The sequence below is a fragment of the Alternaria infectoria genome (genome assembly GCF_024043175.1).
Source record: "Alternaria infectoria strain BMP 0036 chromosome Unknown scaffold_1, whole genome shotgun sequence".
In the NCBI taxonomy this organism is placed as follows: Eukaryota; Fungi; Ascomycota; class Dothideomycetes; order Pleosporales; family Pleosporaceae; genus Alternaria; species Alternaria infectoria.
The window spans coordinates 4,141,118-4,156,244 of NW_026250690.1; the positions used below are offsets into that span (position 1 = coordinate 4,141,118).

At 51.7% G+C, this 15,127-nt stretch overlaps 1 protein-coding gene across 1 annotated transcript; it reads right to left on the minus strand.

Moving 5' to 3' along the window:
- Positions 1-11,876: 11,876 nt before the first annotated feature.
- On the minus strand, positions 11,877-13,820 carry J4E92_001374 (uncharacterized protein; the record flags this gene model as incomplete). The annotated part of the gene is made up of 3 exons (XM_051492786.1): positions 11,877-13,052; positions 13,108-13,632; positions 13,767-13,820. The coding sequence occupies 3 exons, from the start codon at positions 13,818-13,820 to the stop codon at positions 11,877-11,879; spliced, it is 1,755 nt and encodes a 584-aa protein (XP_051358298.1).
- Positions 13,821-15,127: the final 1,307 nt, after the last annotated feature.

Here is a 15,127-nt window from a genome sequence, read left to right on the forward strand (position 1 = left end):
ACAAAGAATCTACTGAATCAGAGGCTGCCAACACACACAAATGTCAGCGAATGATGAGGTACGACCAGCTGGAGCAGACGAAAGTACCTTGTATAGGCCTCTAAGGTGGAAAGAGCGTCTAAGAGCTTGTTTACGCAGCGTCTCGTGGCCGCAGCTCGTAGCAGTGGGATATCAAGATGGAATTGGATCTTGGGATGACAATGCTAATGTACAGCAAAAGCCAATTGATAGCTGCAGGGGACCTTGGTCGAAGTGGTCGGAGGTAGGCAAGCTGGGTACCTGGCAAGGACTCGCAACAAGAGCAAGCCTACGCTGAGGGAAGAAAGGTACCAGGAATACGGACGTGTGATGTAGTTGGATCGGTCCGTACATAGGTCGGCGTGCGTACGTGTCTACCGCTGGTCCCGGAGAGCGTGAAGCCAGTGCGGGAGGCCTGTGGTCAGCAGTAGCAGAGGCAGTGGCAGATGGTGGAGCTGGTTGAGCACGAGGGTCCAGCCTTGATGTAAGCGTCTGTACCAGCGGTGCTTGCTGGAGGCGCCGGCGGCTTTTGGCTGGTACGGCCCAAAAGGCTAGATTACAGCGCAGACACAACCTTCGGTCCCGGGCAGAGCAATTGGGCGACGACACAACGATTGGTCGGAGGTGCAGAGGGCAGGCCGAGTCTGGGGAATCGGGCACGGGCCAAGGTTCGCGGGACGATAGCTATTACAACGAGCAGCGAGAGTCAAGAAGCACGCAGAGCAAGTCGCACGCGGTCGAGCTGTGGCGAGGGAGCTGGAGGTGTCGAGATCAGGCACAGCGACGGCGACGGCGGCCTCGTCGAATTGTAAGCAGATCCCCAGACTTCACGGCTCGTAAAGCTTTGGAGCTAGGCGGCGAGTGTGTCATGCAACTGGCCAGCGCCCCAGGTTCTTCGACGGGCCTGCAAGCACCAGGGCTTCTCCCAAGTGGAGCCCCCAGCAAACGGCCATTCTGGCGCAGGGGTCCTGTCCGGAGTACTTCCGTTGCGATGCCCTCGCCTCTACCTGCGCGTCTGAAGAGGCAGCGATGGGCGTCTGCGATCAGCAGCGTCGCCTTCAGGACTACTCGCGGCTTGGCTGCAGCAACTGCGCCAGGGGCCCACAGCTATGGCCTCGGCTCCCTGTAGCAATCGTCTGCGCTGCAGTACTGTACACTGCACACCACCCACCTACGCTATTAGTGGAATCGACCTCGAAGAGCACGCCGCAGCATCTATAACATGCTCCCGACTGGGGCGGCTTCATTTCGCCTGGCGGAGATAGATTGTGGAGCTCCAATGGCCTGCCGGTTGCATATTAATTGGCGAGAGAGCTACTCGTCCCTGAGGATACCCAGAGTACCGCACGGGTCTAGAGGCACGACCATGCTCGGGCTTCCGAGAGCGAGTTTCAGCAGCCTGTCACCGATACTGGCGAACGATGCTGGGAGCTGCAAGATGCGCGCACAACAATGGGCCTCGCATACACGGCCCATGCAGCTGCGGCCGTCAAGCGCCTAACTATAGGAACGGGCAACTACTGACAGCACGCTATGCCGCCAGCGCGCCACTCAGCACCGCCGGGCGACTTCAATTGCTTTTACACAGGCGGATAGCTGCTTGCGCTGACATCGGTGAGGGCTGCAACACCTGCAAACTTCCCCAGGAAATCCAAGGTCGAGCCTGCAGAGCTTGGACGGCGGCAGCAAAGGCGGCTAGCCTGCTTCGAGATCTGGGGTAAAGCATGGACTGCCCAGAGACCCATGCCACATAGCGCCGCATGACCACGGCCTGCAAAGTTCCCATCGCCGTCGTCCTAGCCCTTGTCGCTGCTGCTCGACCCGCCCACCTATCACCGCCTCGCAGCGTTGATCCCGTCGTCTTTGGCCGTCTGTTGAGTACATGCGCTTGCTGCGAGAACCGGTACTGCAACGTCGCGAACCACAGTTGCCCCATCGTAGCAGCGGATGTGGAATGAGCCGATGGCAGCGACGACAAAAATCTCTCACGCCCTGTTCCATTCCGCAGGCCGCGGTGGGTATACTACTGCACCTGACCTTCGGCAGCCCAGGACCCTGACGTTCTCGGTCTGTCGCGTCGCCCTCCTACGCGTACTGGAGCATCCACCGCGCATGACGGCATCGTCAGGCTACTATCGTCTTTTCGGCCTCCCGCTACGCTCGCTTCGGCTTAAGCATCATGCTGCTTCGCCAGTCGGGTCTGCATTGCCAAATTCAAACTTCGGCTATGACCATGCTGCTATCTCGCAGTTGAAGTATTGCAAGAGACCCTAGCCAGTGACGTTGCGCTTTGTGGCAATGAAGATCGGCTGCTGGTGCACGACCACCGTAAGCTCGTGGCAGATCTACAATCGAACGGCCACATGGTGGAGCCACGGAGCAATCCTTCAGCGACACCAAAGCCATCTACGTCAATCGAAGCACTGTAGAAGATGTACCGAACGAGCAGGAGCAGCTTTCGACTTCCTACTGCTGATCGTGGCTGTAAATGTTCGCTGAGCCACTTAAGATCGTCTATGCAAATGCAGTTGTCAACGCACATACCACTCGATCTGCATCCCGGTCCTTGTCTATACTTTCTGACATCTCACCAGATTGCTCGCCAAACGCAAGTATCGATGATCGATAAATTCCCCGGCGAAATAATTTGCATGGCTCTCCTGTCACTTCTGCCGACAATCCCAGGTGGCTTGGCCATGGCATGAAACTTTGGGATTTATACAATTCGTCGCGATTGGTGCGAGGAGAGCAAATAACCACCGCGCGATAGCTTGTGTAGGGACCAAATTTGCCATGTTCGCATCTGCCAATGCACGTCTTACCACCGAGCAGCATTCTCGCGGCCGCGTAGCGACGACACGTCGGACTGCTCGTGCAGCATGACGTGCTTCCTTTGTGCAACCATCGGGACGAGTCTACAGCACGGTCGCGAACACGATGCCGACCGACCATGCAGATATCTAATGACGAGCGTATGCTTCTTCCCGTTCGCTTCAAGCCCGCTCGAGCCGATGACGCACGCCTAACCCGATAAGGTTATCCCGGCGCACTCCCCAGACAATTGCCCCTCGTACTTCATCTCGACGACTGCGAACCGCCAGCGGTGTTGCGCCCTGCAGCTCCACCTATCACACACCTGCATAAGGCACGTATGAGCCGTTTTCCGTTGCCATCCGCACTGGGAGCTGTTCGGAGTAACAGGTGCGAAAGCTGAGTCTGGAAGCATCACAAACACAAGCCCACAACAGATCAGCGTGCACGCAACGCAAAAGCATGGTGTTCCACTCAATTGCACGCAAGGTAACGGCACTACGTATTTTGCCTTAGGCGCAATGCCTCTCTTGTTCTAGTTCGCTTAACGCAGTCGAAAGATCACCCCATATTACATACTGCAGTCGTTTGAGCCTCGACGTTGAGCGCCCAAATATAACGCAGCATTGCTGACGCCCAGCAGTCTACCCACTGTATAGCTCCAGGAGAAGCTAGACCAGGTGGGGCTTGACACACGATTTGAAGCGACGCTAGGATTCTAGTCTGCAGTTCACGTGCACGCTTGGTACGTACCTCGCCGCATCCTAGGATGCACTGCTGCTTCGCCACCTAGAGCTCTGTACCTGTGACCCTAAGCGCGAGCGACTACTTGACGCTCAACCCTTTCGATTGAGTTGTCAAAGAGTCAGACCCGACGTCATGCGCACAGCGACACGATCCTGCAGGAGCTGCGGTACTTTGCACCGTAGTCGATTATCACCTACCGCTTGGCTTTCATTGCCATCTCCCGATAGGTCGAACTAGACGTCTTCCGCGGTAGCCGATACTACCTCTTAAGTCCCCGAGTTGTTGTTCCTGTGACACCTCCGATTATGGTAAGCTTTCGGTCTTTCGCTCACCCGGCTCCGCGACATCTTCAACATGATGTGTTGAGGCCGTAGGAGTATACTATTACGATTTCGAGGCGTTTGTCCACACTCGGGAGTAAGGGTGGCTGTTCTTTCGAATGCAAACCTGCTGCAGCATGCAGATGAAGCGAAGCTCAGCGGTTCGTCGCAAGCTATCCCAGGTAAATGCGACTCGAGATCTAGGGTCTATCCTAGCTGTCATTCCCGACCCTGTGGCTTGACACGTCCTCTTACCTGTTGAGTCCGTCTTTTGGCTTTATTCTCCCATTAAGTTGCGTAAGCACCGTTTAACTTTACGCATCCTTTCGGCTATTTGCGGTCGCCTCATCTTCTTCCAGAAACAAGTTCAGCCTCACGTGAATGAGGATTCCTTCACGGCGATGCCTATTTTCTCATCCCGCATCCCAACATCCCACGCCGCCGGGAAAAACCCTTTGCCTCCGCGCCCCAGAGTTCTCCACACAAGATCCACCCATCTATACCAGGAAAAGAAGCCCACGGCTCAACAGCGGCAGATGAACAGGCTACTAGCCATCCGCGAACCTACTAAGTGGATCGATCACGGTGGCTATGTAACGTCACGGCGTCCAGCTCCGCGCCTCCTATTGCGAACGGGAATTCGTTACGACGCGGATACTTACTCCGAGGTATTTTTGCTACAACCTATACTTGCATCGTGTGGCAAGTCAAGAAAGGACTCTTCACGGCAACAGGCAATCCGGTTACGGGATACCGTTCGCAGCTCCTGCATGCTGTTGTATGACCTGCATAATGTTACGCAGCCTGCTGACGCAACACCAAGTCCTTTTTTGCGCAGCCCTTTTCCAGTTTCACACGACCGGTATCTGGCATGCATGCGAGAATGTGTATACCGATGTTCGGGCGAGAGATAGGGTTTCGATCTGGGGTGTGAAGGCTAGGCCTGATTGATCGCTGTCGGGACGGCAGGTGATGGTATGACGGCATGGCGCTGGGTGCGGAACTGGCCGCTCGCATCACGTACCGAGTTGCTCTCCCACCTTGCGATCTGGAGGGCTTGCGAAGATCTTCGGGACTTTATCGCGTTTCTTTGGGGACTAGTGGTGTGGAGGTGGTGTGGGCGGGAGGTGTAGAAGAGCTTGGAGAGCTTAGATGACGACGTGCTTCGAACAACGAGTGATGACTGCTCCGTCGTACATACGACAGTAGAAGGAAGTTACAGCTGTATCGTCCTGACCCTGAGTCTCTCTCTTTCGCTTCTTCGTCCGACTAACTCATACCTATGCTACCATGCGCAGTCTAGTCAGACTTTTATCACGACAAACACACCCAGTATATCAGAGCGCAACATGCATGCGCGAGTTCATTTCCCTACCATTTAGCTGTACAGTCTTAACATCGCTTCCCGTATTCGGTCTGCATCACATTCTCACCCTCCACCAAAGACAGCGGTCCATCAAAATCATGGCTTGACGGATTCGCATTTGCATATAAATTGGTCGTCTTCGTTCTTCTCTTCTTTCCTGTCATAACCTACTTCTACATTATTTCAGAACAAAATCCACAACAGAGGATACCGATGGCGTTTGGCGCGGCTTTCGACTCAAAAAAGGTCAATGCATCGTTCATGTTGTCGCGCGATCCTCTGAGACACTACACTCTCAGCTTCTCGAAAACACGGTTCCTACAGTGTTCAAAACTATATGACGGCAGATTGATGTCGCTGAGTCTTTCTTCTGCTTTGCCCAAAACTGAAAAGTCAAGATTGGACATACTATGGCGAGCGCGAAAACAACTATCGATTGCCTATATGTGGACGACTTCCGTTCCGACTCTACCAAAGCTTCAACGTTCCTGAACACTTGAAAGATAATCTGGGACTATGCATGGGAAGCACCGGGAGTCTTCTCCTCTATCGATGTCTTACGCCCTCTCTTCGCTTTACACCTCGGAACCAAAAGCGCATTGAGCTCTTCCAAAAACTTCAGATCGAGCACCTATGTTTGCTCTGTTCTGAGGCAAACCCATCACTAAAATTACCATGGCGCTGTTCGATGGAAAGATCGTTTCTAGAATTCATGTCATCCATACCATGTCGCTCCTGCGAGTACTTGCGGCGATGCGAATGTCCAAAGAAAAGGACAACACTGATGCCTGATGTTGCGCAGGCGCAGAAAGAAAGAACACACACCTTCGCGCCATGCGCTTGCTATAAATACACCAGGATAGTTCTCATGCTTCCTTTCTCTTCTTTCTTTCTCCAAACATCTGGCTTGCGACTTCCAAAAGTGGATGTTTGCCAAGATATGGTGCAGGAAACTCGAAAATACGCAGACATGCTGCGAGTATCTGTCTGGGAACGCAATCAAAACGAGAAAGCCACTGCGTATGTCTAGAGTCGGCGGTGGCTTTGCGAAACACTAAAAAGCCTACATCGACGACTTATAGCTAGAGAAATAGTTCAAAAACGCACCCAAGACACCCTGTGTAGTCGTTCTGCCTTTTTGAGATAATAAGGGCCTAAAAGTCTATGAAGGGGTCTCATGTGAGTGGAGAGCGGCACTTCCAAGATTACATATATATACGTCCTCTCAACGCCCTTCCCCTGTTCTTCTTTACACACACGGCATTGCACTTTGTCTCAAAACAGCAGAGGAAAAACTCATGTTTCTCGAGATCTCTTTCCTCCAAAAATATTTTGATAACATTCCATAATTTGACCAAAAGTCCACGCCGATATAACAGTGATTCCAGCATGAGCCCTACATACAGAAATAATGCACAGTCTAATCCATGTCGTATCAAAGGCTGTAGTTTGCTACATAGCATCCAGCCCTTTCGTCGCTCAACATTGCGAAAGCAATCAAGCTGCTTTCTATCCTTATAGCACAAAAAGAGATTAAGGCGTCATGTATGTTCTAAAAGGCAGGATATAACTTATTACTGTGCCCGTCAGTATAGGTATATAATGCACTTCCTTGCGCGACTCTTTCCTCTTTACTTCCTCTCGAGTTTCAACACACTCAAAGCGTTCCTTTACAAAAAACAGCCATTAAAATTTTATGTGTGTAAGAAAGATTCCGCGGTCTTTACTCTAATAAAGTAGCCGTCTTAAAGCTACACAAAATAAACCCTCCACCAGATATGTCTGCTCAGGTCTTGCTCTCAAAATTCTACGGTCGAACACCTGCCAAGCTTGTCCTTTTCTGCCCCGATCTTAATCAAAAGAATTAACCGTCGAGCCGATAGCGAGTTTTGTCGCTGAGATACGGAGTTTCTATCCGATTAACTAAAGTAGGCGATAATCGCTGAATAACCGTGGGCCGGGCTGGAGCATACAAATACCTCTCTGCTGCCCGCTCTTCTTCCTTCCTCAGTACGCCTTTGTCTGACTTTACCGAAACGACTGGAGAAAGTGCCTATGTCTCCAAAACTTACATCATTTAACATGATGTCTCTGGTTGTTCTCTTCTTCTGCTCTTTCAATCGAGCGTGTTCAAAAACATCAAATATTCATCATATGTGAACTTGGGGAAAAGCAGTCCATAGAATACAAAAAGCGACGCTCTCAGCCTGTGTCTTTGTGCTGTTCGACGAATAAATCTACCGGTTGCTCTGCACTTTCTCTTTTCATACTAAAGCGTGTTTAGCCATCACACCAAAAGTCATGGACGATGTCCATATGTCGTCGGAAAAAGAGCTACGGGCGCCCATCGGATGGCTTTGCCCTCTTCCTTTCATCTCTATGTGTCTGAATCCTTACTGCTACGATATCGTTACCTAAGTACATCAGTACTGCGGCGCAGCATCCAAAGCGTCCTATATCTACAAAATCTGGACTGATCCCAACAAATTCCCATTCCATTACCTTCTCCAAAGCACACCGTATGTGCTACTTCATGGCAAAAATATAAGTCCAACACAGGCATTAGTCGCTGCCTCCTCATAGAATCACCGTATGTTCAGAAAGACTCAAAGATACAAGAAAGGCTCGCATGTCTCTAAGCGACGAGGAACGCACTCGATGAAAAGAGACCTTCTCTTCTTCCTCTCGAACACTTTCCAAAAACACAATCACCATGCTCTCATGGAAAAGGCGGTACAATGGAAAACTTTGGTATCTCCAAACTCTGGAGGTCTACCGGCGATGCGAGCGAGAGGCGCGCGGCCTTCGTAGCAATTTCGAGATACTCTCTAGTGCTACGGGTATATAAGCACTGCTCTTTTATCTGATCACGCTTCTTTAGTTCCCAATTATCGGGACATGCTTGTCGCAGTATACAATCATTGTATGCAGAATTTAGTTGTGGCACCTTGGCTGTCCAAAATAAGAATCAACAGCATTCTGCAGGCAGAAGTCGGGTCTCTGTTGTACCGGAAGCTACCAGTCGAGCATCAGACATGTACCCAATCCAGTCTAGCTCTTACTCGGGCTCGGTCGCCCGCCGCCGATTGTCTTTTCTCCACGTCGGTCAGCCCGCCCGATGCACCCCGCAAACCACTCCGCATCGTGGGCCGTCCACAATGACCAGACCCTTGCTCGGTAGATTTTGCAAATTCATTGCAGTTAACTACTGACTCGTTGAGAAAACTTTCGGTGATCGTCACCGACGCTTGTGCGTATTGACATTCTACGGAAGTTACGATCGGCCCGAGAGCCATGCGCCATAAAGTACAAATACTTCGCATATTATCACGAACAAGCACTTCACTCCTTCTTACGATCCTGAAGTCTCTGCCATGCTGCACTTTGCTTACACACAGCTCACGTTTGCCGCGTTATTAGCGGCAGCACTTTCTAGCCCTGTGGACCATGACAGTTGTACTTCGTTACGACACAGTGTGGACTACGTCGTCAGCTCCAGTCGTGTAAACATTGGTGGAATAGCAGAAATATCAGCTGTGGCTGCTCAAAATATCACGGAGACAAACACAGCTTCCTTCTGCCGTGTTGTTGGACTCATGCCATATGGTCCAAATAACACACTAAATTTTGAAGTCTGGCTACCCGAAAACGAGACTTACAACGGGCGCTATTTATCTGTCGGTACGTATTGAATCATTCAGGCCAGTGCTTGTGTCTCGTGGTTGCTGACATCATCATGAAGGCAATGGCGGACTTGCAGGCGCGATAGATTACCAGGCAATGGCCACGAATCTCAACTCTGGCTTCGCTGTTGGAGGGTCTGTTTTTGTCCCCTCTGTATCCTGTCATGTTGAGCTAACTCATAGGCCTCAAGGTGTGACTCTGGACATTTGGTTTCCGAGAACGGCGTTTCCGAGCCAGGAAGCTATGTTCCGTTCCTTCACTCATATGCCCAGACCGCAGCGTGGATCCGGGATTCGATCGCGATGTTCACTGTACCAGCAAAAGCCATCACAGCGACTTTCTTCCGAAACCCGCCAAGGAAGTCTTACTTCTCAGGCTGTTCTACAGGTGGTGCTCAAGGATACGCACTGGCCCAGTACCATCCCGAGATCTTCGATGGTATTGTTGCAGGAAGTGCCGGCAACTGGTACTCCCACCTCATCCTTTCGTTTTTGTGGAACGGCCTTCACGCACAGAAGACTGGTGCATTTCTAGCCCAGGACGTACTCACGTTTGCAAGGGATGCAGCACTGGAGAAGTGTGATGACATTGATGGCGTGAAAGACGGAGTGATCGACGATCCAAGCAAGTGCGACTTCGAAATCACATCACTACTGTGCCGGTCCGGGCAAACTCAAGTTGAGAATAACAGAACGACATGTCTGAATCAGACGCAGCTTGCCACTTTTGAGGCGTTCTACGCTGGACCTGGGGCCGATGTATACCCCGGGTTTGCAAAGGGATCGGAATCCGAATGGCTTCTGCTGGAAGAAACTCTCTACACCGCGTATACAGTACCTATATTGCAGAACCTTGTCTTCAAGAACTTGAGCTACGATTACACTACTTTCGACTTCCAGAACGATGTCAAGACTGTGGACAAGGTTGCAGGTCCTTTAATCACGGCAATATCCCCAAGACTCGATGCATTCAGAGCTCGAGGTGGAAAACTTGTCGCATCGCAAGGTTTGTCGTCCACCAGATTTACACAAGCACGAAATCAGACTTACGCGGATAGGCTGGGCTGACCCTTTTAACGCGCCTACTTGGCCTATCGATCAGCACAACGAAGCGAAAGCCATCTACGGCGAGGCACAACTTAATGATTTCTGGCGCTTGTTCATGGTCCCGGGTGGTGGTCACTGCGGCCCCGCTGCTAGTTATCCTCAGGTTCCTGGAAAGTACCACTCTCTCGAAGCTCTCATTCCATGGGTAGAGGATGGCGTAGCTCCTGAGTACGTTCTGGCTACGGAGCCTTCAGATGGAAGCAACAGGACAAGGAGGCTTTGCCCATACCCACAGCATGCAGTGCTGGAGGGCCACAACGCCGACCAATACGAAGCATATACTTGCATCGATTAGTGGAGCAGCCATAATCATATAAAGGGGCATCGATATCCTCGCGAATACATCTTGGAGATGGGGGTTTCTGCTCTCAATCGCTACTCCAAAACCGCCGAACCTCTTTGTCATGTTGCTGGGAAAACAAAACTTTCCAGAAGATCTACATGTGGAAGTTTCTCCTGTCTCCAAAATTCTCATTCCATCAAATATCTGCCAAAACAGAGTCGTTATGCATGAGCCTTTATGCATGAGCCAGGTCGCGGAGAGAACAGAAACTTGCATCAGTTTCTTCAGGAATAAGAGAAAGCTTGTGCAGATTGGCAATATGTCCTCGCTTACCAAAACACCTCAGAAGTGGGTGATGTCTTCCTGCTGTACTGTCTCTCCCACATATATAAATCGCCTCGGCCTCGTACTACTTCAGTTCTAGACATCACTCCCTCTTATCAGTTCACCAAAACGAAAGTATTGTCTGGTGATGTTTACGAAAAAAAAATAACGACTACGAGCGCTATGTGTCTCCTCCTGCTTCCAAAACACACCTACATGCCTTCCATGGAGACGGAGAAACAGACGGGATAGCTCACCTGTCAAAATAATGTAGTCCGAAAAGTTAGAAAGATCCATGGTATGTTTTGGTCAAGAAATTCTGGGTCTCTCTACCTGGACATATCAGCAGCGCCATCAGTATGGCGCTCGCTTGGCGGCTGCTGAGTATATAAACCTCTCCAGCTTACACTCTTTCTTCCCACTTCATCAACACATCCTTCCGCTTATTCTCCAAACAGTCGCCGAGGATTGTTATGTCTCGGCGGACTGTGGCTGCCGTCACATCTACCGTCTTCCAACCGTCCCTCTTTCCAATCAACAAAATTCGCAGCACGCAGTTATCATGAGTGCGAAGAAGAGTTGTCAAAAAGCAACTTCAGGGCTTCAGCATGGTCACTAAAGTCAGTCTGGATTGATTTCATGTAAGAAAAGAGGACTATCTGTTTTCAAAACGACAATCGACTTCCACATGGCCAACGGGACCTAAAACGATACTCGGCAAAGGTATGTCTTCCGCTCCGTCCTTTGTTGTGTAACCAAAACAATCCAGAGAGGATTCATGGAGAGTGAGCAGCTTCGCGAGAAGTCCACGAGAACTGTTCATGATTCTTTCAGACAAAACGAAGCCCCACATGTAAGCTCCGTTTCGGGTTTCCAAACTTGTATATAAAGACCCATTCCTCCAAGTCTTAGACATTATACCACCTCGCTTCTCAATCCAAAAAGCTACCCTTCAGCCGCATGTGCCTGGAAAAGTACCGCAACCACTGTCATGGTGGTCGCGGTCTGTGGGAGAACGACTAAATGAGCAAAATCGACAAAAGCGAATAACATGTGCTGTCTTTCGGTGCTGCGGAGTCTTAGGATAACGCACGTCATATCCCTGATACATCATTTCAAAAGCGCCAGTCATGTTACTCATGTCTGCATTTCTCTTAGAGCCGACCGAAGTCTTGATCATACATAGTCCCCGTAACCACATGTCTGTGATCCGGTGGTTATATCTCAAAAACACCACCCATCCCCACCCTAACATCAACGAAGTCCGGTCTCCACCCTTTATACTGCACCAAGCCCCGTTTAACCTCCCTGACTCTCTCAAGTCTCGTCTTGCCCTCCTCTTCCTGCGCCTGCCTAAACGCATCCTCATCGATCTCAAACTCATCCAAACTACCCAGGCTCTCTTGTCTCGGCTTCGGCTTGCTCGCTGCGTCGCTTCGTCGATGCGCAGGGTTCTGACCGGTGAAGGCTGAGATGCCAGACTGAATGACGTCCTGGAAGGAGGAGTGTGTGCGGTTGGGGAGGGCTTGACGGGATGGCGCTCCGGATAGGTCGACGTCGTCGAAGCTATTGGAGCTGTTGTAGGGGTGTGAGGCGTCGGCTTGGTCGTCGATGGGAGGCTGCATGTCGCGGCGACGGTCGCGCCATACGCCACGGCGGAGCTCGAAGTTCTCTTCCTCGAGCTCGCGCACTTTAGCGAGGAGACGGTCGCGCTCTTCGTCTAGGAGCTCCTGAACACTAGAGTCTTCGATCGAGCCGAGATCTGCCTTGCGACGTCGCTGCTCGGCCTCTCGAAGGCGCGCGTTCTCGTTGCTGAGGCCTGTTATGCGGGTTCGTAGCTCGGTAGCTTCGCGCTCAATCTTCTTGTGCTCTTGCAGACGCGTTTGGTTTCGTGAGTCGTTGTCGCGGTGTAATTGTGTGAGGGTTTCGATCTTCTTCTCAAGCAGCTCTGCGCGCGATACTGAGTCCGAAGCCTTGCGGTTTGCCGTGCCCAGCTCAGCCTCTAATTGTGCAATGCGTGTCTGCGCAGAGTCGCGATCCGAGCCATCCTTCTCTGCCTGGTCACCGGCCTTGTCCAGGCTCGCTTTCAAATCTTGTAGCTCAGTCTTCGTCGAGCTTGCTTCTTGTTCCGCCCTTTGCACTGCAGATTCCAGGCTTGTGATCTTCGACTGAAGCTCGTTGTTCTTGTTCGTTTGCTCTGACAGCTGTCTGTTGACGTTCGATATCTCCAGCTCGAGGGACTCGATAGTCGCGGACTTTGAAGCGACCTGCGCGTTCAGATCGTCGATGGATGCGCTTTGGCTAGGCGATGCGGTCGACGTACGGCGTATGGACTTGTTGCTCTGCGTTTGCGCCTGCGCAAGTTGTCTCTTGAGCGACTCGACTTCGGCTTTCTACAATGTATGTCAGTGACCTGTGCCATATTCTTCTGATTTCATGTAGACATACCAGCTTGTCAGCCTCCTTGCCTTTCTCCACCGCGAGCGCGACATCTCCTCTGCCTTCTCGCAGCTCCTCCAATTCTTCCTCGCCCTTCTTCCATCTGGTCTGATTCTCTTCGACTTCGCTTGCCAAACGCTTGTTCTCCTTCTCGAGCTCCTCAATCTTCTGCGCTTGTTCCCGGTAAACCTCGCTTGCAACCCCTCCTCCAGGCGACAGAGGTCCACCAGCGGCTCCGGACCGGTAGAAAGATTCAGAGCGCTGTCGCGAATCAACGGCGACTGAGGGCTTGCGGCCGTGCGACGGCTTGGGTACAGCTAGCTCCGAGGGCTCGTCATCGTCCTCTGCTGGCGGCTCCGGTACGCTTGTGGCTTCTACGGGTTCTGGCGCAACCTGTTCGGGCTTCTCTTCGGGAGACGTTGCTTCGGTCGGGGTTTCAGTCGAGGCTTCTGCTTCGGCGGGTTCCTCAGTCTTGTCTCCCTTCTTCTTTCCTCCACCCGCCTTCTTCGCCTTCTGCTTCTTCAATTGTTCATACTATGTGTATTTGTCAGTTTCGTTCTAGCTGTGATGAGCCTTTCAAACTTTGGTTACGGAAGACACCATTTCCAACTGCATCTGAGCAATGGCAGCCTTCAGAAAGTAATGAGACATGTAGAGGGAGGACGTACGCGTTTCTTCGCCGCTGCGATCTTCTCCGCCTTCTCCTTCTCTTCGTCTGCCATGTTTCTTCGCGACCGTGTTGACGGGGTTGAGGATCTGGAGGTAGCTGTGGAGCTGTTGAGCTGTTGCGGGGAGCTCCAGTCGTCACTGCTCGGTGATGCCAACTTGCCCGCACCGCGAAAGCGCGCTAACGCGAATCGAGACTAACTGCATTTCACGATGCTCGAGCCTGATGCGCATTCGAGGAAGGAACTTCACGATTGAGAGTCTTCTAATGTTTGATACCTCCCATGGACTTTGAGAAATGTAGAACATTCACGCATCACCCAAGTCTGTTTTGACAGCGCTGACTGTAGTACTTCGGACCTACAAGGTATGTGTATCCCTCCAAAATACCTGGAAACCGCTCTACATTAGGAGGCAGCCGTAAGATATGTTCTACCTCAACTATACAATCTGATTTACATCAGGATTCATGGCAGCCCGTACCACCTCATCCCCATGCTACCCTCAATCTTGCTCCTCGATGTCATCAACCCCATACAGTACAACCCCAAAGACACATCTCCGTCTCCCTAGCAACACACCCCAAACACCCTCACCAGCACAGCCTCAGCACCACCCCTCGCTTCGCCATCTATCCCGCACCCCAGATTCTGAAACACCTGCACCCGCTTCGCTTGACTCGTACCTGCATCGCGTCACTCGTCTTGACTCACTAATCACCACCTGACACTCCCGAGGTCCATCTACAAATTAAATGATCACCGCCGCCCCTGCATATCCTGCCAACCCCACAAGCACAACCTCCAACACAGATAAATGAAAGTGCGGGAGCGAGACAGGAACAGGAAAAACGGTCGACCCCCGGCCGTACTATTGATAAACGGCAATCCTTCATACAACAGTGCGCAAACCTCGGCGCGGAGGTTTCAGCATAATGGGGGCGCGGCTTTCGTAACGACGGTCGCATGTCCCTTCCCGCACTACTCTATGTCACTTTACACTTTACCGTTTAGACGGCGTGGTCTGACTAAGTCCCTGCCGTGCATGTGCGCCGTGGCGGCTCGCTCGGGGCAAGTGAGATGAAATCTTGGTTCTTGTCCCGCTGTCACGCGGGCGATGTGGTAGATTGTGAGGCCAGTGCGCGATAACGGCTTTGCATGAGCTGGTGGCCAGTTCGCGCTGGTTGTCCTGATAACGGATAGTGATGTGGACAGGCATGTTGGCGTCAGAGACATATTGCAGCGGCTCGAGGTAAGCGATGGATGAAGAAGCGAGATTTGCATTGTCACGAACAAGCGGGAGAGTCACTGCTGCAGTGATTTTGGGAGTCACGAGAGAGAACACAAGGCCATGTAGATGATTC